Consider the following 22,796-nt stretch of genomic DNA (forward strand, 5'->3'; position numbering starts at 1 on the left):
TTCCATGGTTTAGAACCTGTGTGAATAGATTCAGTTTGGAGAGGCACTGTGCGGACAGCTATGGACATGGGTGAGGAGGTTTAAAAAAAAGCAAGCCCCCAAAAGACCTAATTGAATGTAAATGCAAGTAATCTGGATCAGTTTAAGATGCTGACACATCCTGACTTCTCAGTGGCAAAACCCACTGAGTGAACCTCTGAGTGACACCATCTGCAATACTAATCTCAGCCACAAATTCTGCCCTCTCTTCTTTGGGCGTCCCTGAGAAATCCCAGCATGGCAGTGCGGGTAGCTGAGGGTCACTAGTGACCAGTACGACACAGCAGTCGGTACTGAGCAAGCCCAGGCCCCGGTCCTGCACCCAGTGAAGTCAATGAGACCCTGCACTGGCCCAGAGGGCTGTGCTAGCACACCTGTTTGCAGGATCAGGGTCACAGCAGCAATGTACCATATGCATTGAGTTGATATTGAACTGAAACCTGTGGCCAGAACAGATGTTCACTGGTAGGAGTGAACGAGTTAATTAACAACGTCACTATTACCTGTGCAATATTCTTACTGCTCTGAAAAATCATAATAACGGGTCGTTTTATCCTGGACAGATGAGGTCTGAACAAAAGGAATCACACACCCAATGACTATGCATCTCCTGGCATTCACTGTGGCATGAGGACCTGCTCCTCTGTTTACCCCTAGACATTTTGCTTGACTATAAAGAAGCTGTTGCCTTTGTGTTTCAATCAGCTTTGCCATCTAGATAAAAGGGCTCCTGTTACTTGGGACTCCTGCCGTGGGATCTGTTTCCTAGTTTGCTTCCAAGGCTGTAATACAACTAGATGCACTGCATAGCTCTTTTCCAATTTCCTGCCTAAGTGTCTGGAGAAATTCTTATCTGACGATAGAGGGTTAATGTGGCTGAGCTGACCCTCTGCATTGCTCCTGGGCTCCGAAGGGTCAGGCAGAGACCCAGCAAGGAGCTTTACCGAGGCATTTGCTGGCTCTTCTCTCGATGGCAGCTGTGTCTATATTCCAAAGTCTGCTCCTGCTCTTATCTTCGAGGAGAGTGTGACAGCCAGATACTAGTTCGGAAAGTCAACAAGAAATGGTGGGGTTTTCATATGAAGGCAATGCTCATAGCTGAAGGGAAGTTCCCATCCAGCAAAGCAATTGGAAAAGATGAACATCTCTGCACACCCACAGACAGGGATTTTTCGGGCTGGGGGCAGGAATGGATCTTGGGACTGGAAACTGAAAATGCTTCCAGCATTTGCAAACTGAAATCTTCCATTTACCCATGGACAGCTGCACTGTGGGTGTTTTTCTACCCACCTCTCCAAAAATTTAACTCAATTTAGGGGTGAAAGGCGATTCATTTTTCATGCTGCTGCAGTTCCAAGCATTCTTACAGCAGACACTGCTAGTCACATGAGATTACACACAACCTGTGTGTTTAGCCCAACAGTAATACAACTATAAGTGGACAATGTGCTAAGCCACCCAGCTCCTGAACCAGACTTTGACGTGAAAGCGTTTTGAAACAGGTTGGGTAATGACCCATGAACACCCTCCCACGTGTCTCTACTAGCTTTTCTAGTAATTCTTTGGAAGAGATGCTGCACACAATACCATAACTGAGTGGAAATCTGGGGATCCGGTCCCAGTGATGGGTGAACCTCACAAGGCGTTAGTGACTGAGTGCAGTTTGGAGAGGGAGCTGAACATTCAGATACTCATTGGAAGCTCTGGACGCTTTGGAGGTTTGTTTTCCCTACTTCACTTCCCATAAGTCTCCAACTGGCTCCAGTTGTGAGGTGGGTTTGTGCTGGCATGGAGCAGTACACTGGCCCAGCAATTCCTGAGGGTAGCATCAGTTCCCACAGAATTTGAGCTTTCATTTAAAAATAAATTTAACGTCTAGCCCTTATGGTCATGATGAAAACGTTCTGAGTGTGATCTGATGCAGAGCTGTTAGATAGGGTTACCATTTGTCCGGATTTACCCGGACATGTCCTCCTTTTTGTACTAAAAATAGCGTCCGGGGGGAATTTGTAAAGCACTCACAATGTCCGGGATTTCCCCCACAGGCAGAGCAGACCGAGCGGCTGGGAGGGCTGCAGGGAAGTCCCGGGCTGGACTCCGGAGCAGCTGTAGAGGAGCCGGATCCGCCCTGCATTCTGAGCAAGTGTCTCAGCACAAAGTGCAGCCCTCCCCTTTTGCAACTGGGAGCGGTTTCTGCCATGCAGCGTAGCAAAACGGGAGCGAGAGCACTTTGTGCTGATACAAGGGCAGCTCTCCCCTGCAACCAGGTCCGGGCCAGGGACCGGGTTTTGTTGTGCAGGGCCAGGGACCCGGTTTTGTTGTGCTGGGGAGCTCAGCCACGTGTCCGGCTCGCACAGAGCCCAACACCCTGTTCTGAGCAGCAGGGTAAGGGGGCCAGGGGGCAGGAAGGTTCTGGAGGTGGCAGTCAAGAAACGGGGGGGGGGCTTTTTGGGGGGAGTGGAGAAAGTTTTGGGCAGTCAGGGTACAGGTAGGGGGTAGGGTCCTGGGGGGCAGTTGGGGGGGTCTTAGGAGGGGGCAGTTAGGGGACAAGGAACAGGGAATCTTAGGTAGGGGGTGGGGTTCTGGAGGGCAGTTAGGAGCAGGGGTCCCAGGAGGGGGCAGTCAGGGGACAAGGAGCGGGGGGGGGGGGCTGAGAGTTCTGGGGGGGAGCTGTCAGGGGGCAGGAGTGGGGAGAGGGATCGGAGCAGACAGGGGACAGGGAGCAGAGGGGTTTAGATGGGTTGGGAGTTCTGGGGGGGCTGTCAGGGGGTGGGGAGTGGTTGGATGGGGCGTGGGAGTCCCAGGGGTCTGTCTGGGGGTGGGGGTGTGGATAAGGGTTGGGGCAGTCAGGGGACAAGAGGCAGGGAGGCTTAGATAGGGAGTGGAGTCCTGGGGGGCAGTTAGGGGCAGGGGTCCCAGGAGGGGGCAGTCAGGGGACAAGGAACGGGGGGAGGGTTGAGGGTTCTGGGGGGGCGGGAAGTGGGAGGGGCAGGGGCGGGGCTAGGGCGGGGCTCCTCCCGTCCTCTTTTTTGCTTGCTGAAATATGGTAACCCTACTGTTAGACCAACGTAGTGCTTTATGGACCACATTTTATCACCAGAAGCATTTACACTGTGCCCACCACTGCAATATGCAGCCTCTCAACATCCCAGAGGGTTGTGGGGAGAAACAAAGGGTATTCTTGTGAAGGCAATGGATTGAGACTCAAAAAATCTTGGTTGAGCTCCTAGCCCCTAGCTCTGCTACACACTTCCTGTTTGACTTTGGACCAGTCACTTAATTTCTCTGCACCTCATGTCCCCACCTGTAAAATGGGGTAATAAATCATTACTGCCTTGGTGGGGTGCTGTGAGGATAACTCTGTGTGTGGTTCTCCAATATGTCAGTTCTGTGGGCCATGTAAGGACACAGATAGATACTATCATCTTTGCCTACAGCTGCATGGGGATTTAAAATTAGAAGCTGTCTTAAAAAAACGTCTATGCAATCATTAATTAATTTATATCATGGAGACCGAATAGGATTCTGGCTTTAATTAGTTCTGACTTTCTTTAATTAGAGATCATTAAAAGTGAAATGTTTGTTTATTTTTCAGAGTAGCAGCCGTGTTAGTCTGTATCCGCAAAAAGAACAGGAGTACTTGTGGCACCTTAGAGACTAACAAATTTATTAGAGCATAAGCTTTCGTGGACTACAGCCCACTTCTTCGGATGCATCCGATGAAGTGGGCTGTAGTCCACGAAAGCTTATGCTCTAATAAATTTGTTAGTCTCTAAGGTGCCACAAGTACTCCTGTTCTTTTTGTTTATTTTTGATCTCTTTGCCGCCTCTTTTAAAAATCAGAATTATGATGTTTTTAACCTTTAAATTCTGCTGAATTTATTTGCATTTTTATGGCCAACATAAACATAGTCATTTAAAGAGAAATAAATGATTTTGCTGATATCCTGGGAGCTTATTTTACAGAAACATTCTCTATGTTCTTCTAACACAGACACAGAAATGTTGCAGCCTTTATGACTCCTGTTCCGTAAAAGCTCCTTAAAGTCAAAAAGGAGAATACAAGTTTATGTTCATGCCTTTTACCTGTGGGTTTACACAGCTCTCACTTCCTGCCATGTGAAGGTTTTGTTACTCATCATAGTTTGGCAGGAAATGTTTGTGTTTCCCATTGATGTTTCCTGCCCTGAGCTATATTGAACATTCATATCATTTTTAACCAAGAACTTTAGGGTTTGTTTTTTTAAAGAGACATTTGTGTGTTGAACATGTGCCCAAATAGTTATTCTGGTAAATCCATGGCTATATAGTTCAGTATTTATATGGCCCTCACCCTAGTAGTTTCTGGCTAAGTCTAGGATATCCACTTTCTCTTTGTTCAAATAACAAAAACATTTCCTTACTACTATTACTAATGGAATTTAACTGAACATTCCCTAAGTGTTCAAGTGCCTTATAGAACTACAGACTCTGTACAGACAGAGATCACCTATCACTAAAATGCAGCCACCTGTGAGGTGGAACACGCCAGTGATTATAACCCTGCCAGCAACACTACATGACAGTTAAGGGACAGGAAGTAAAGAATAATTCTTTATGTGATTGTGTTTAATTGAAGCAACATGGGACTTGGAGAAAGCAGAATGGAGTTGTTATCCTTATGGAATCTGGACAGAAAACCTCTGCTATTGGAAAGGAGATAATTAATTACAAGAAATCATCAGGGCCATTGGTTTGTTTCATATGAAAGATCTGATTCAAATCCCATTAGTGAACAGAAAGACTCCCATTAACTTCAATGGGTTTAGGATCAGGACCTCAGAGGAAGACTGCCAGTTAATTATATCACAAACACCACTTGGAATCATAGAAGATTAGGGTTGGAAGAGACCGCTGTGAACTTGCTGAGGGTGCAAACCATCCCAACATCCAAATCATTAATGTTTAACAAAACCTGCCCAAGGACCGACCTATGGCGCACTTCACTTGATACTGGCTGCCAACTAGACATCGAGCCATTGATCACTAGCCGTTGAGCCCAACAATCTAGCCAGCTTTCTATCCACCTTCTAGTCATTCATCCAGCCCATACTTTTTTAACTTGCTGGCAAGAATACTGTGGGAGACCGTATCAAAAGCTTTGCTAAAATCAAGGTATATCACGTATATAGATCTTCGTATTTTCTTTTTCTTTGGACTCCTCCAACCCAATACAGTATTAATGAGGTCCAAAGGTACTTATCTAATGAGATTAAGCCTGAGGTAGCATACCGGCCCTGACTTAATGACAAAACTAACCTTAAAAGTCTGACACTACTCTAGTAGCACTTCTGTAGTCTACATTGCAGCTACGTTGTAAACATGAATTTGAACTTACAATTACATGCAGCAGTAGTGAAACATCATTAGAGTTTCTAAATATATAGAAGTTAATTTTCTAATACAAAAGTTATTGCATCCAACATGAAATAACTTTACTTTGGACCTCATCATGATGGATAAAGATAAATTAATCACTGGCAGGTCTGGAGGTTGCCTAGGGAGCAGGGATCATGACCTGATTACATTCAATATGGGCAAGGAGAAGACAGTCCCAACTAGTAATATATATACTTGGTGCTTCAAAGGGGCTAATTTCCCAAAGGTGAAGAAAATTATAAGTGAAATTGACTGGGAGGTAAAATGTCGACAGAAAGATGTGAGTGAACATTGGCCGTTCTTTAAGAAGAGTTTATTAGATGGCCAAAAAGCCGTGAGTACGCAATCAAGAAAAAGAGCACCTTTGGCTAAAAGCCCATCCTGATTCAGTGGTGAAGTGAAGATAGCAATTAACAATAAAAAAGCAATATATAACAATTGATAATAATTGAAAAAAAAGGGGAAGAGATAGGAATCGATATAAATTTAGAAGTTTATTAAGTCTAGAAAATTGATAAGAGAAGCAAAAGACACCAGGAAAAAATCCAAGGCTAGCAGGATTAAGGACAATAAGAAGGAGGTTTTTAAAGTATATTAGGAACAAAAGAAATCCTAGCAATGTTATAGGCCAATTACTAGATGGAGATGGTAAAATTATTAATAATGATGCAGAAAAGGCAGAATTGTTCAATAAATATTTCTGTTCTGTTATTGGAAGAAAGCAGGATTATGTGCCTGTATCACATGAAGATAATGAAATACTTTCCAGTCCATTAGTAACTAAGGAGGATGTTAAACTATATCTAGTAAGGATAAAGGTTTTTAAATGCAACAGGCCTGTATAACTTGCACCTCAATCCTAAAAGAGCTGGCGGAGGTGATCTCTGGCCCTCTGATGTTCATTTTTCATAAATCTTAGAATATCAGGAAATTCCAGAAAATTGGAAGAGTGCTAAAGTTGTGCCAATATTCACAAAGGGCAAGCAGGATGACCTGGGAACAATAGGCTGGTTACCCTGACATCAATCAGTGGTAAAGATGATATAGGATTCAATTAATAAAGAATTAAAGGCTAGGAATATAATTAATGCCAGTCGACATGGAAAATAGGTCTTATCAAAAAACCTGATTTCATTCTTTGATGCGATTACAAGTTTGGTTACTAAAGGTCACGGAGCAGAAGTAATATATTGAGACATTTGTAAGGCATTTGAACAAGTACCACACAACATCCAGATTTTAAAAAATTAGCACTATACAATATCAATAAAGAACTGGCTAACTGAGAGATCTCAAAGTAGAAGTCAGTGGGGATCATTGCTGCATGGGGGTCTTTCTAGTGGGGTTCCACGGGGATTGATACTAGGCCCGATGCTCGTCAACGGTTTCATCACTGCTAACATTTGCAGTGACACAAAAATTGTCAGAGAGGTAATTAAGGACGACAGGCTAGTCACACAGAATGATCTAGATCGCTTGGTCAGCGGGGCCCGTTCAAACAAAATGTGTTTTAATACAGCTCATTGCAGTGTTATCCATCTAAGAACAAGGAATGCAGGCCTGGCCTACAGAATGGGGGGCGGTTTCCTGGAAAGCAGCGACTCTGACAAGGATTTAGGGGTCATAGTGGACAAGCAGCTCAACATGGGCTCCCAGTGTGATGCTGTGACAGAAAGGGATAATGCGATCCTTGGATGTCTAAGCAGGAGAGTAGTGAGTAGCCGTAGAGGGGTGACTATCTCTGCATGGGACATTGGAGAGAGACTACAATACTGCATATGGTTCTGGTGTCCACATTTTTAAAAGGATGTTGAAAAATTGGAGGGGCTGCAGGAAAGAGCCATAAAAGTGATTGGAAGGCTGGAGAAAATGGCAGACAGTGAGAGACTTAGAGCTCAATCTGTTTAGTTTATCAAAAAGAAGACTGAGAGGAAACACGATTGCAGGGTATAAGTACCTTCACAGGGAGAAACTTACTGGGAACTAAAGAGTCTTTAATGTAGTTGAGAAAGGCATAAAAAGAATGGTGGTGAGCAGGGCCGGCGCAACCCATTAGGCACCCTAACGTTTAAGGTGCGGTGACTGCGGTGACCGTGGCGGCCGGATCTTCGGCCGCCCCGGTCGTCATCGGTATTTCGGGGGCGGGACCTTCCACCGCCTCTGTCGGGGGCAGCATTTTGGGGGCGGGACCTTCCGCCGCCTCTGTCGGGGGCAGCATTTTGGGGGCGGGACCTTCCGCCGCCTCTGTCGGGGGCAGCATTTTGGGGGCGGGACCTTCCGCCGCCTCTGTCGGGGGCAGCATTTTGGGGGCGGGACCTTCCGCCGCCTCTGTCGGGGGCAGCATTTTGGGGGCGGGACCTTCCGCCACCTCTGTCGGGGGCAGCATTTTGGGGGCGGGACCTTCCGCCGCCTCTGTCGGGGGCAGCATTTTGGGGGCGGGACCTTCCGCCGCCTCTGTCGGGGGCAGCATTTTGGGGGCGGGACCTTCCGCCGCCTCTGTCGGGGGCAGCATTTTGGGGGCGGGACCTTCCGCCACCTCTGTCGGGGGCAGCATTTTGGGGGCGGGACCTTCCGCCACCTCTGTCGGGGGCAGCATTTTGGGGGCGGGACCTTCCGCCACCTCTGTCGGGGGCAGCATTTTGGGGGCGGGACCTTCCGCCACCTAGGGTGGCAAAAAAGCTGGCAGCACTCCTGGAGGTGGATTCTCCATCTCTTGATATCTTCAGATCAAGACTGGATGCCTTTCTGGAAGGATATGCTTTAGCCAAACAGCAACTATTTGTGTCAATACAGGGGCAACGGGGTGAAATTTAAAAGTCTTTGATACACAGCAGGTCAGACTAGATGATCTAATGGTCTCTTGTAGCCTTAACTCTATGAATATGAGTTAAGGCTGCAAGTAACTCTGATCTCAGCAAATTAAATGAGTGGTTCACATTGCTTTGATTGCTTTCTCTGGATTGCATGTAAGCAACTCCACCAATTACTGAAAATGTAAAAATGGGCAAGGTTATGTCTCGGGTTGTCTAGTTTCACCAGGGATTTTCTTTGCTGAAGAGATGATGAATACGGGTCTAGTGGAGGTTGAGTCTCTTGTTTGCTATTTCTAACTGGTTTTGGTTTTTGTTTGTTTTGCAGTCCCTTCTGCATCCCCAGAGATAGCAGCAGCCTGGGAGCAGTCATTTAGACTGCAGCCTAGCCTCCCATTATACCACGTAGGCCGAATGCCCCCTTCAGCTGAACTTCTCAACTCTAGGCACAAGTCGCAGCGATCTAGCTTTTAATACATTCTTTGTTAAACACAACTCTGAAGGGTTTCATGTTTCTTTCTGGGCAGACAAAAAGCTCTTTTCCAGACACATTAAAGTGATAAGGATGACGAATATTTAACATGCTATTATCAGTGACATCTAATCCTCTCATTATGTTGCTTTTGCTTTTCAGCAATGTTAACCCTCGCAGCCCCAGAGAGATTTCCAGCAGACAGGAGATTGTCTGGTACCATGGCACATGTATATGTTTCTCTGACAGAAGGTGAAAGGAGCAAGGAATAAACAAAATGCCTGTTACATAAAAGAGCATTATGCCTGCAGCCAAGGTAAGTAAATAAAGCCAGTAAATAGTCTGCATTGTTCAGGTTAGACACAGAAATGTCTGGGGCTAGTCCAACATCTCCAGGGATCAGTGCAGGATTGTGCTTGACAGGACATTTTCTAGTGCTTAGTCCAGGTTTGTTTTAGCCATTTCAAGTGATGGGACATCACCACTAAATTGAGTGGCTATTTCACAATCTAACAGATCTTCCCGTCAGCAAGTTTTCTTTTGATATTCAGTTCCAACTTCCCTCTCTTAACTACAGCCTCTGACTTCTAGTTCTATCTCCTTGTACCACACTAAACAATTCCCCTCCATCCTTGGGGCTACTTTCAAACCAGTTTTACCCTGGTGAAACACTAGTGCCTCCAGTGGAGTTACTCCAGATTTGCATTGCTGAGAGGACAATCTGCCTGTTGCTGTTTGCACTCATCAGAGATTTGTAGGTGGTTTTCATGTTCCCACTTAGTTGTTGCTTAGCCAAGATATCTCTGTTTAGCTCTTGTGCAAAGCGCTCCTTCCAGCCTCCTAATAATGTTTAATGATCTCTGAACTCTCTCCAATTTCTCTACATCTATTTACCCAGAACCGAATGCAATAGTCCATGTGCTGTCTCCCAGATTATCCTAGAGAGAAGTGATCACTATCCTTTATCCCATTGATACCTGTATGCTGTAGCCACTATCCCATTGGTCTCTTTTCTCGCCATACTGCATTGTAAACCTGTAGCTAAATTACGGCCCACTATCCCACTTAGATCTCTTTCTGCATTACTGCTGTTCAGATTTCTGGCTCCCACTGCTATTTCTTCAGATAGATTCATTGGCTATTATCAAGCTGACTATCATACTGTTATTTCCTGCCTTTCTTTCTAGTCACTTTATTACATCTCTGTCCTCGCTTCTGTTTGTATCACCTCCTGATTTAGTAACTTCCATGAATTTCATTAACACTCTGCTAGTCCCTAGAGCGGTAAGGTTTTCTGTTTATCATTACCTTTGTATGTGGCACATCAGCCGTTTGAAATCCATGTGACAGTGCTCCTTTCCGAGCCAAATTGATTTAATGTTGCAAATAAGATTTCATGAGACTTTGGATCAAATGCTTTCCTTGGTTTGCGTATATAACATCTAATGCATTCCCTTCATTTACTAACTTTGAATTTTTATCAGAAAAGCAATTACATTTGTCTGGTCTGATTAGGTCTTGATTAGCTCATGCTGCTCACTGCTAGTGTTTCTATAATCCTCTAATAAACGCACACATAGTCTCTTAATAGTCTGCTGAGGAGTTAAAATGAGTTGTAGTTGACAAGATAATTTATTTCCTTTTCCTGAACATCAAAACCACATTTGTTTTTTTCCAATCACCTCGTACATCCCAAGTGTTTAAAAATAATTATTTTTTATTACTCACATTGCTGTGGTGCCCAGAAGACTCCAATCAGTATCAAGATGCTATTGTACAAGGTGCTGTACAAACACAGATCTAAGGGGTAGAATCTGATGCTGTTGCTTAGAGCAATGGCTTTCAACCTTCCCAGACCACTGTACTCCTTTCAGGAGGCTGATTGGTCCTACGTACCCCCAAGTTTCACCTCACTTAAAAACTACTTGCTTATAAAATCAGACATAAAAATACAAAAGCGTCACAGCACACTCTTACTCAAAAATTGCTGACTTTCTCATTTTTACCATATCATTATAAAATAAATCAATTGGCATATAAATATTGTCCTTACATTTCAGAGTATAGTGTATATAGAGCAGTATAAACAAGTCACTGTCTGGATGAAAGTTTAGTTTGTACTGACTTCACTAGGGCTTTTTATGGAGCCTGTTGTAAAACCAGGCAAATCTCTAGCGGAGTTGATGTATCCCCTGGAAGAGCTCTGTGTACCCCCAGGGTATGTGTATCCCTGGTTGAGAACCACTGGTTTAGAGTGCATAGCACTTTATTCCACGAGTAATCCCACTAAGTGAACAGTGTTGCTTCACTGGGTCTGGCCCTAAGCAGGGCCGGCTCCAGGGTTTTGGCCGCCCCAAGCAGCCAAACAAACAAACAAACAAAGAGCCGTGATCGCGATCTGCGGTGGCAATTCGGCGGGAGGTCCTTCGCTCTGAGCAGGAGTGAGGGACCATCCGCCAAATTGCCGCCGAACAGCTAAACGTGCCGCCCCTCTCCGAAGTGGCCGCCCCAAGCACCTGCTTGGTAAGCTGGTGCCTGGAGCCAGCCCTGGCCCTAAGACAAGTGACAGGGAAAGAAAACACTAAAATATGCGCAATGTGTATGCACAATTTTTATGTGCAAATATACTCAGCTGGTATAAACCAATGCAGCTTCGTCGAAGCCACTAGAGCTACATTGATTCACCCCAGCTGAGGATCTGACCCATACATTTTTCCTGGTGTTGCCTGCAGCCCAGCCATCTCTTGTTGGCTGATTTCTTGTGGCCATTGCAGCCGAACTCTTGAGAAGGTTTTAAAGGAGGAGAGAGCCCTGCATGGTTCCATGCACAAGGGGTGGTGTGGAAGAAGGCACACGGCAGTTGGGACAATGGGCAGGTGGGTGTTTGAGGCTGGGGCTGTTGGCAGTGCGGAGAGAAGAGAGGTCAGGTCACAAGACAGTAGTGAAAGGGAGAGCAGCGAAAGGCCTCAATGGTGATGAGGAAAGAAGCTGGAACTTGAAATGGCAGACGTGGAGGGAGGGTTCATTGATTCAGAAATGTCTTCTCAGTCTATCCTGAGATTGTGCTCAAGAGTCATCCCACTTGTGCCAGTTACACCCACGACAGATCACGGTCGTCATTGTTCAGCAACAGCCGTAAATGTTCTTCTGACTTTTCCAGACTCCAGAGGCAGCTCAGAACATTACCAGGCCTCAGCTTATGTGGCAGAGTAACTCCATCTTCTGTCCAGTTTTTGAAAGTTGGAAACAAATGTGAAATGATTTGAGTTAAGCCAAAGCGCCCTGTTCTCCTCTGGCATCAAGGGATGTTTTGGCTGGAAGCGGAAGTGATGCAGAAGTTCCACTGAACTCACCAATACTTAAAGCTGCTGCGAAGTGAGCTAACCTTTCCTCAAGGACAGGAATGGAAATATTTAGATACATTTCACAAGACAGACGTTCTACTCTGTTCTTTTTACTGCAAAACTTTATGGTGAGCAACATTATGATTCAAATCTTTCTCCTTAAAGCAGTGTTTATCTCCAGGTTAAAAGACATTTATGAGAAATCCTGATCTACAATTCAGGATAACAGAGAGAGACTTGAAAGACATGGAATGCAAGCACATGCATTTGGCATCTGTTCTATCTGATTTCCATCCTACATATGCCAGGCTTCCTCCAATAAAAAATCACCAACAGAGCAAGATGAGAGATTTTCTAGAAAAGAAAACTTTAAATGTTTCTCCTTCACCCTATATTACGGTTAGATTTTGTTAGCAAAGTTTTTTTATTTGAAACATTTACCCCTACTCACACTGAGAAGCACCTTACTCTAAAAGTAGTCCCATTGATTTCAGTAGTCTTACTCATGCGGTACGCCACTGTTCAGAATAAGTAAGGGGATCACAATCAGAACCACTAGTCCTAAAAAGTGATCATTACTTTAGTGTACATTTGATGGTCCCCTTCCTATCTGTGATATTCTTATGAGAGCCTTTTAGATCTTTTGAAATGTAATAAATAATGCACAACAACACAACTTCGTACTGTGATGCAGCGCACCCAAGTAAAAGAATGACATTCGCCTACTAGCACTACCAATCTTCTTGCAAATGTAGATGTGTGAATGTTGACATGATACATTTCTTTGGAAGTAGCCAGTTAGTATTTACAACTCTTCAGCTATGAGCTTCTAAGATACCAACATTCCCCTTTCGAATGGCGAAGTGCCTTTGATCTTTGAGAAGATCATCCAGGCAGTCCCTGTGGACTGATGAGGTCATAACATGAGGCAGTCCTGGGTAGAGGGAGGAGAAGAGGATGAGCCCCACTCCTGCTTGGCAATGTGCAGCCTCCGCAGTCCACACAGGTGAACAAATGAAGATTTTATAGCACACAAGTTATTTCTGAATTCTAGCAGCCCAAGGGAGGGGACCCCCTGCCAGCTCCAAACTTCTACTTATATTGGGGGTGGGAGAATTTTAGTTTAAAGCCTTATAGGTGTGTGCAATTATATTCTTTGAAGTTTTCATCTACTTTTTAAAAGTTACACTATAAACATTGAAAAACAATGTTTTTACCAACCTAGATGTGCTCTAGCCCTGTAGCACCATTTTGGTGTGTGCAGGGCGTAGGGGAGGAGACTGGTTCTTGGATCTGATGCAGATTGAATGAAGGTATAACTTTGATGTGCATTATAATGGCTATAAATAATCGAAGGAAATACATGAGATAATGGCACTGAGAATTCAAGGAGTGATTTCTTGTATTGTAAACATTCTGGACAGAATTATTTCTATGACTTGCTGACCATAGTCTACTCCTCATGCTACCTGGCCACAAAACGCTTTGGATGGAATCAAAGTATAACTATAGGCACTGGATAATGATACTCTCCTTCTCTCTGTGGTTTGTGCCATTATTATTCCTCCTGGAATGGCCATCATGCTTCTCTCTCAAGGGTTCTTCAAAATGCCCCTGGGAATTCAGACTCCCCCGTACAGTACAAATATGCTTCCTCCCGAATTTAAATAGGTTCATAATTGCAATTATGGCAGCCCAGCTGCACGGTGATGAGGGGTAACTGCTTAGGGTGGCAGAGGAAAGGAATGTTACATTTTCACGCAACATATCAGAAGATCAACTAGTCTTTTGTAAGCAGCTCTCAAGTGACTGGTTTGTGGAAAAACCCTGCAGCTTCAGGGCTGGCTTTCTGATTGTATGTGTTCCCAAATGTTGATTATCTGCACAGTCTGACTATCATAAAAGATACTCTTTGCAGCTGTCAGCTACATACTAGTATGTTAGAGCAGAGTGTTAGAATAGGCTAACTTATGGAAATAAGTAAATTTCTGTCAGTCTGAACTCTTAGACTTAGGGTGACCAGATGTCCCGATTTTATAGGGACAGTCCTGATTTTTGGGTCTTTTTCTTATATAGGCTCCTATTACCCCCCACCCCGTGTCCCAATTTTTCACATTTGCTGTCTGGTCACCCTATTAGACTCATTCTACCACCAGAATTACTTAGTTGTATTGCAGAGCACTCCACTTTTCTCTAGGTTATTGTAGCACAATCTGATTTGGATTCAGCCCCCAAAATGCTCCTGAACCCACCAAGTCTGGGGGAAAAGAGCAACAAAAACCAGAGCTGATGACAAGGAGGGTTTATAGCCAGAGCCACTTGAGGGATAAAGGCTCCTCTGCCACTTTCCAGATGACTCTTGAGAGGCACTAAACAGTCCAGACTCTCAACGGCAGCAACTCCCCTCCTTGGCTGTATAAACAGAGTGATATTGAGTAGGAGTAGGGAGATTATATTATCTCTGCATTTGGCACTGGACTCCCGTGTCCAGTTCTGGTGTCCACAATTCAAGACGGCTGTTGATAAATTGGAGAGGGTTCAGGGAAGAGCCATGAGACTGACTGAAGAACTGGAAAACAGGCCTCTAGTGAGAAACTCCAGGAGCTCAATCTGTTTAGCTTAATGAAGAGACAACTCAGGTGACTTGATCACTGTCTATAACTACCTACGTGGGGAACAAATGCAGGCTCTTCAATGTAGCTGACAAAGGTCTGACAAGATCCAATGGCTGGGAGCGGAAAGTCGACAAATTCAGAATAGAAACAAGGTGCAAATTGTTAATAGTGAAGGTAATTCTCCATTGGATCAACTTACTACGGAGTCTGCATTATCGGACATTTTAAAATTAATACTGGATGCTTTTCTAACAGATCGGCTCTTGTTCAAACAGGCATTAATATAGGGCAGTCCTATGGCCAGTGTCATGCAGCAGGTCAGACTGGATGATAGCCGTGGTCCTTTCTGGCCTTAGAGTCTATGAACCCTTCCTCCTGGCCTGCCACTTCCAGCCCTACCTGCCAGTTTGGCTTCCTTCCACTATAGCCAGCTAGGGGAAAGCTGCAGGTTTGGGGGAATTGCCTCCAAGCCAAACAACAATCCAAAAGCCAGCTGCTGTCACTGAAGTGGGCCTCCCACACCTCCATAACTGGCACCTGGAGGCAGTCACTGGGCCATGGCCTCCTCAGCTTCCTGTCTGCTTCCCCCACCCCTGCATGGAGCAGGAAGTGAAGACAGGGGCCCAGGAAACTAACTAGGGTCTAAAATTAAACGATGCAAAAGGAGGTTTACAAACAAAACAGGCTGGGAGCCACCTGGTCAGAAATACTCCGATACTGTCAGATTTAAAGGGGAGAGATACCGGCACTTTAGATAACCTAGCTACAAATCCAGCCGTTGGTTTTCCTCCCCTTCCTTAATCCAAGAAACTGTTTTAGTCCCTCATAGTCCCAGCCACATTCCATCTCTGTTAAATGGAGGGTGGAGCTAAGCTGTATTGGTTCAGAGATTCAAAGAAAGCTGCCCATGTTATTCATCTGGGGCAAAAATAACTTGGGCAACTTTCTTTTCACCTTGCGGCTGGTGACTGCTGAAGCTGGTTTGGATAATTTTTGGATCAAGCAAAATCAGAGTGGGGGACATTATGATTTACAAGGCAGTAAAGGTTATAACATGGTCATGTGTGATCAACCACTGCAAGCACAGCATGTGAGATTCCTTCGAGTCTGTCAGGGACGTAAGCAAAGAGGGCTCACACCTCACTGTATCAGTGACGCAGCAATATTTAAACTGGCCTAAGTGGGGTCAGAGGGTTTGCAGCCACTTCTCTCCTCCCCTGCATAGTCCATCTCCTTTCACTCATGGGAACTGCATGTGCTCAATGTTAATAATAGATGTGCCTTATAGCAAGCTGGCTTTTGGGACTTTGCAGAGCCAGCTGTCAGATGCTACCTGAGCACAATGAGCAAGGGGCATCGTCCCTTCACACAGTCACAGCTTCAGCAGGTTTTGAAGGGCATGAGCGTCAAGGTATCTCTGACCAGAGTGTGTCACACAACACAGTGCTACACTGCCTGCTGAGCTGCCCCCAGGGCCACTTTGCAAGCTTCTTCTGGGTCCAGCCACTTAACTCTGCCTGCAAACTCCGTCATAGTCTGTTAGGAACCTAGCCATGGCCATGAAATTCCATGGCTCTGAACCACTGCTGCATGAGGGAGTGACGGCTGTTTACGAACGGTGGACGTTTCCTTGACTGAACCAAAATGAAAATGTGCATCAAGAGTCTAAGGAAGAAATGACTTCTTTAGGGATATCTCACGTCAACTTGTCTGTATTTGGACAGGCTGTTTTCACAAGTAGGTTAGGTGACTGCCCTGTTCTCCGAATCTGCAGCATGTATTCTTTATTTTGTGTGAGAAGCACAGTCTCAATACGTTACAGTTGTTTGTGCCCATAGACTTGGTACAGCTGTTAACAGCTGTATCCCATGCATGGCTCTGATGATGGACAGAAATAATTGCCAGTTAAAGGCTATTTTAAATGGTTTATCGTATCACTGACAATGGTTACCAGATCCACTGCTGGCTGGATGCGATGGGCTAGATTATGGCATTGACACTCCCACTGTCCTAGGAAAGGAGCATCGTGGAGATCCCCTGAAGCATGAGAATTTTCCCCACCTGGTGTGCATGAATTTGAACCATGAAAGGGTTAATAAGTGCTTCTTGTGCAGCCTTCACCCTGCAAGGATCATTGTGACCTGTCCTTTAATCAAGGAAACCCGTGTAGCAGGGGGCCATTTGTTAAAGGGCCCCTTACACCACGATGGGCCTTTGGCACACATTTCTCACTCTATGCCTCTGGCTGAGGCGTTCCTAGGCTAACAGAAATACAGTCCTATTACCACGGGGAAGCTACTCATCCAAATATGTATCAGTGCAGAGATATTTTGAGCCTATTTATCACTGCTATTCAGCATGAGAACAAAGGGAGGAAAAGGAAGAGAACAATCATTGTATATTGCCGTATGATTTTCCATCCACAAGGACTATCAATTGCCTGAGGTTCCATATTGGCAACATGTCTCTCTCTGCTGTTTTCCTTTTTAATGACGTGAAACCTCTGAATACCCTGATTTGGACCTATGTGCATGTCAGCTGCTTGCCTTGCCTTCCCCAGGGTAGATATTCCTTGCTGCCATTATACAACAACTCCAGTCAAGGACCCTGCAGACCTACACACCCATCGGCTAGGCTAATCAGGCGTAGAGAGCTGAAAAACACATGCTGTCCACACATTGTTTAAAAAACATGTGCCCGATCTATGGCCATTCACTTGCACAGCGAAAGGACTAAAACTTCGCCGAAAACTCTTTTTATTAATAGGAGAAAACCTGCCTTGAGTCAAGGGTGGTGAAGCAGGCAAAAGGGATGTCCCAGCTGCCCCGAGCGATCTGCTGTTATCAATGCTCTGCATTGCATTATTTTAAAGGCAAGACTGTCATCTCCTATTACGTTAGCAGCCTTCAGAAAGTTATGTTAATTTCACAGATGACAGCCCCTCCCCCCTGTAAATATACAAACTGGGCAAAACTCCAGGCACAACCCTTTCCTGGCCAGTGCCGGGAGCTGAAAGGGACTAAACATTTCCCACGAACAATAAATGGTTCGAGTGTCACACTATGAGGAAGGGAACAGGGAAAGAGAATAACGTATCAGGGGTTAATGAAGGTCCTAAACATACATTAAAGCCATGCATAAAAAGAATTCTAGCTGCTCCTTATAAACGTCATAAAGGAATATAGCTTGGAAAGGCCCTAATTCTCAGCCCATCAACCTGCCAGAATAGCTGGGCTGGGTTCTGGGTAGCGCCAAAGGGCTGGGGGAAAGAAACAACCCCCTTCCCTTCCCTGCTGCAGCAGCGTGCCCCCTGGGCAGGGTAGGAAGGTCTATGCTGCGTATCATCCAATAGCACGGCCCCATGTGCATTGCTACATGGCAGCCGCTGCTCCGCGGATGTCCATGCCACAGGGCTGCGTACGCCTCCCTCTTTAGATCACTCCCTTCCCACGTAGCAGAACGGTGTTGGCTCCACTTTGCCAGGCAATGCTCTGCATAGCCATGGTGGAGACAGTGGGCAGGATTTCCCCCTCAAAGATTAGGTTTGCCCACTGTCGTTCAGCTTACCATCCACGATCTGCTCCCTCCAGTTAGTTACCCTGAGGGGTTCACGAGTGAAATGTGAGGCTGGGATAACACAAACAATGGGAGGCTTTAAGTTCTGTTAGAAACAATATTTACATTGACCGAACCCAGAAAACGCATCGTGTTCCGATGCAGTTTTCAGTCCTCTTCAGAGCACAGCTTAGTAAGGGGCAAAGAGACCATAAATCCAAGGAAGAGCCTGCCATTTAAACAACATTTACCAAGACAGTGTGAAATGATGCAGCGCTGTATTTCCCTGTACTTATTATAGGAGATAGCTGTGGGCACTCAGACCCTGTGGGCAAATGTTGAGTTTTTATCTAGTTCCTGGTCTGGTCAATGTAGCTGGCTGGTACAGTATGAGTTCTGGGATGTTTCCAATCTCTGCAGGAGATATGGTAATTGCATTATTGCACAGATGTGCCGAGTCCTGCACTGTAAACCTGGAACTTACTTCACTCCTTCATAAAACTCAGTATTGAGGGGACTTCTCCTGTATGGCAGGACAATTATGTAACTCAATATGGCAAGTTCACTGCACAGATGTTTAGGAGGCCTGAGAACCTGAAATTTCATTCTGTCTTTTCAGACGACACACTGCGCATTGTGCATGATTCATATCTGAAGTGGCATAATAAATCTTCGCCATGCAATGCTTGACTCCTCACTGAGTGGGTGGAACTGCAGGCTGACAAATGTTTATAACATATGAACTAGTCATGTTTATTTTACACGCTAGCCAGCCCCAATGAGGATGAGGGAAGCGAATGAGATGGCTGGGTGGAGGCATGGATGTTCAGATCAAACGCTTCAGTCTGTTTTTTTTCCCCCCAAGTAAATTCAAATTTCTTTGCTACATTTGCTCAGAATTAAATACTCCATCTCAGAAACAGAGAATAAGGGGCCTGATCCAAGACCCATTAAAGTCAATGAGGGGCTTTCAATTGGTGCTGTCCTAACTGCTCTTACTGACGTCCACGGTAAATCTCATTTTGACTTCAATCAAAGCAGAGTTAGTCCAATGCTGAGCGCTTTTGAAAACCCCACCTGCACAGTATAGTACAATGTCTCTCCTGCTATTTAATAAGGCTGAGATGAAAATGTGATAGCCTCATGCAACATCTGCTCTGCAGCTAGCCAGACATTTTCAAGTCTAGGAAAACCGTGTTTTCTTGTAAAGCTATTTCTAAATTCCGCCGTGTGTTGGACATTACGTAAAGCACAACGCTGCATCACAAAGGGCTCAGTCCTTCCGGGGGCTCAGCCTGACCCAGCCAGGCACTGAGGCATGTGCTTAATTTGAAGCATGTGAGCAGTGCCATTCATTAAAGTGCTTTGCTGACTTGGGCCAGAGTGTTCAGCACCTCGAAGGACTAACCCTCAAAAGCCCAATTCTCCTGTCTACCAAACTGGAACATCTGGATGGTTTTTAAACCATTCCTATCAGGGCCGGCTCTAGGATTTTTGCCGCCCCAAGCGAAAACAATTTTGGCCGCCCCTCCCCCCCCGTTTTTTTCTTACCCCACCCCCGGCCCCGCCTCAACTCTGCCCCTTCCCCAAATCAGCGTGAAACAGCTGATTCGCGCGCCGCTGCTCCCCCTCCCTCCCAGGCTCTCAAACCCGGGAGGGAGGGGGAGATCCCGAGCGGCCGCGCGAATCAGCTGTTTGAGAGCCTGGGAGGGAGGGCGAGTAGCGGCGCTGGAGCGGCAGCAGCGGAGGTGAGTTAGGGCTGCCAGGGCACATTTTTGCCAGAATGCCACCCCTAAAAATGTGCCGCCCCAAGCACCAGCTTGTTTTGCTGGTGCCTAGAGCCGGCCCTGATTCCTATTGCCTCATCGAAATATCCTTGGCTCTCAGGCTGAACAGCAGCACTGACATCACCTATGCTTACCTGGAAAGGCCAGATCTGCCGTGGGTGTAAACCAGCATAACTCCAGTGACGGCAAGGAAGCTACTGATTTAGACAAGCTGAAGATGTGGCCCAGCTCCTGTGTATTGTGGCTGCTACAGTATCTTTACTTACCCCAGGTGAGCCCACTGGGACAAGTCTGAGTACGGTTAAATTGGATCTACTGTCAACCTTTAGAGGATTAATAATTCTAAGTCATGATGATAAACTATGTTTTATTGTAACTTTCCTAAATGGGCTCCACATTGTGTGTGATTCCAATTGGTTTAGCTGTGGCATCATTACAAGGTTACCAACAAGATTGCACTAGAATACAGAAGTGATTTAATGCAAATATTTATTCTGAATGCAATCCCCCACTTTAGAGTTTCTTAACTGAAAGCAAAGTTCAATTGTCTACAGTTCCCTTAGATCATAACCAGACCTCAGCAGAGTTCATGAAATGCAGAATTTCTACACTGGAAAGCCTTGCACAAGCCCTTGTGCAGCTTGACTTGCTTAAAGAGAAAAATATGTAACGTTAATTTCACTGGAAAGAAGTATCCCTGAATTTTCTGTGCTAAGTTTTTGAAGCCATATGACCTTGCATTAGTTATTAAACACTTACTTGACTCGCTATTGTCACAGTCCTGGGGATTGCACTTCTGGGTGTTCTCTGGCCACTGTTCATGGTCACACAGGCTACTGTCTTCTTCAGCTTCACCAGTTTTTGTGTTCATGCACTTCACCTGTCGCCGCTGGATGCCACCACCACAGGTAGCTGTGCACTGCAGAAAGTTAATTAGCTGGGATATAATCAATTGCATCCAGAATTAAGGTTTATTTTTTATATGTTGCTGCTGGATTTGAGACTTCACTTAAATATCTATACGCTACATGGATATTCACATGTTTAAAGTGGGATCCGAGCAAAATTCCTACACTGTCTTTGTAGAACTTATTTCTCTTTTATCCCCTGCTCCAATTAGTTCTGTTTCTATGGGATACAAAGGCATTTCTATTGTACATAACCCAAAGTTTATCTGGTGCTGCTGCGCGCAATAGCTTCCGCTAAGTGAACAGACCTCTATTAATTCTGCTGACTGAGGAGGTGGGAGACATCTTGTCTGACTGAACACGAGGCACGGTTAGCAACACACGTCCATTAACCTTTATTGTATTCAGAGCTGGCCTGGCTCCTCCAGTTTTTATAAAGTATCTGGTCAAAACAGGACTTCTTTAGAAACAAAATTCCCCTGTGTGCCTTTTCTCAGCAGAGCTAGTCAATGAGAAACTCTTCATTGTGGTTTATTTTTGTCAATATTCTGTACAATTTATTGAAACTGAGTCACTTACAATACGTCTCCATTCACTTCTCAGATACATGGACATGGAATGGAACATTGGTCTGCACTGAAAACTTTTATCACCATAACTATGTCAGTTAGGGGTGTGATTTTTTTGCCTACATCGTTATATTGGGAAACGCCCTAGTATACACACAGTTATAGTGGTATAAGGTGATTTATACCAGCATCATTTATTTCGTTTTGCCAAACCAAAATAAGCTAGACTGGTAGAAGCACTTTTATACATCTACACTAGGTTTTTTTTGCTGCTTTAACTATGCCAGGATAAAGTGGCAAAATGTTTAAATGTAGACAAGACCTTATAAACTCTACTATCAATTGTGTGGGCTTGATTGCAGAAACCAGTGTTACAGACCAGGTAGTATAGCAGGTGTTTGCTTATCTGAGATCACAGTTAAGTCCCTGGAAAACTGCTGTACAAAAATAATACACGTGATTAATTCCCAAGAGAAATTCAGCCGCAGGAGACATTTATTTCCCTTAAACATTTGCTCACCTCTCCCCATGATCCCACTACCCATTTGGTACATGGGTGAGTGTTGCAGGGTCTTGTGTTATTTGGCCTTAACATTTCATCACACCGTCCGAATTCTGGACACGTAACTAAACGCTCCTGCTCGCCGCTGCCGCATGACTCAGAGCACTAAGGAGAAACAAACAAGCCATCAAATTGGAATCAGTCTGGAGTAACAGGGAAAAACACCCCACTTACTTGTCTCTTACGGAATTACAGTGTGAAGTGGCCCTAAGAAAAATTTGCCTCCAGTGTTGAATGCCCATTTTTGTGATTATAACTATTGTCGGTGGGTGGTTTCAGTTGTGGAAGTGAGGCTACTAAATTGATTTGAAGTTAAACTCTTAGGCACACACCGCTTTGTAAGCATACAGCAGATCTCAGCTCATATATATTCACTACTTCCTAGATCCAAATATTTAGAGGGTCAGATTCTGCCCACAAGCAAAGGTCACACAATACTCCCACTGTCTTCTCATCAACGACAGTCGCACAAGTCGAACTGAGTGTGGAATGTGGCCTACAAGCTGTCTGGCACTACTGTGTACTTCTTAAATAATAGCCAGTATACGCTGCACTCTGAGGCTAAGCAAAAGTAAAATGCCAGCGAAATGTATTTGCAGGGAAGGGAATGAAAAATAAGTGCTGATGTGAAACATCACATCACAAACCAGACAAAAAATATATTTACTGGATATACAGATAAGAAAATGAATGGGGCATCTAGTGATAAATGGATCC

The 22,796-nt window shown here is 45.0% G+C and overlaps 1 protein-coding gene and 1 long non-coding RNA gene across 4 annotated transcripts in view; one reads left to right on the plus strand and one right to left on the minus strand.

Annotated features, from left to right (window-relative positions):
* The window catches only part of ADAMTS7 (ADAM metallopeptidase with thrombospondin type 1 motif 7), a 140,909-nt gene that overhangs the window by 26,926 nt on the left and 91,187 nt on the right, over window positions 1-22,796 (minus strand). For 2 of the 3 annotated variants that reach the window (XM_024107195.3, XM_065559123.1), the window contains 2 exons: window positions 22,038-22,184; window positions 20,800-20,959 (listed from right to left, as the gene is read on the minus strand). In XM_024107195.3, the coding sequence (XP_023962963.2) occupies window positions 20,800-20,959; window positions 22,038-22,184 (307 nt within the window). Of the gene's footprint in view, window positions 1-20,799; window positions 20,960-22,037; window positions 22,185-22,796 lie in introns of those variants that run through there. The other variant, XM_065559125.1, reaches the window with a different exon arrangement.
* On the plus strand, window positions 873-13,146 carry LOC135973888 (uncharacterized). The gene is made up of 3 exons (XR_010590918.1): window positions 873-1,757; window positions 8,902-9,055; window positions 11,900-13,146. It is a non-coding gene; the product is annotated as an uncharacterized LOC135973888 (long non-coding RNA).

This window comes from Chrysemys picta, chromosome 10, assembly GCF_011386835.1.
Source record: "Chrysemys picta bellii isolate R12L10 chromosome 10, ASM1138683v2, whole genome shotgun sequence".
Classification (NCBI taxonomy): domain Eukaryota; kingdom Metazoa; phylum Chordata; order Testudines; family Emydidae; genus Chrysemys; species Chrysemys picta.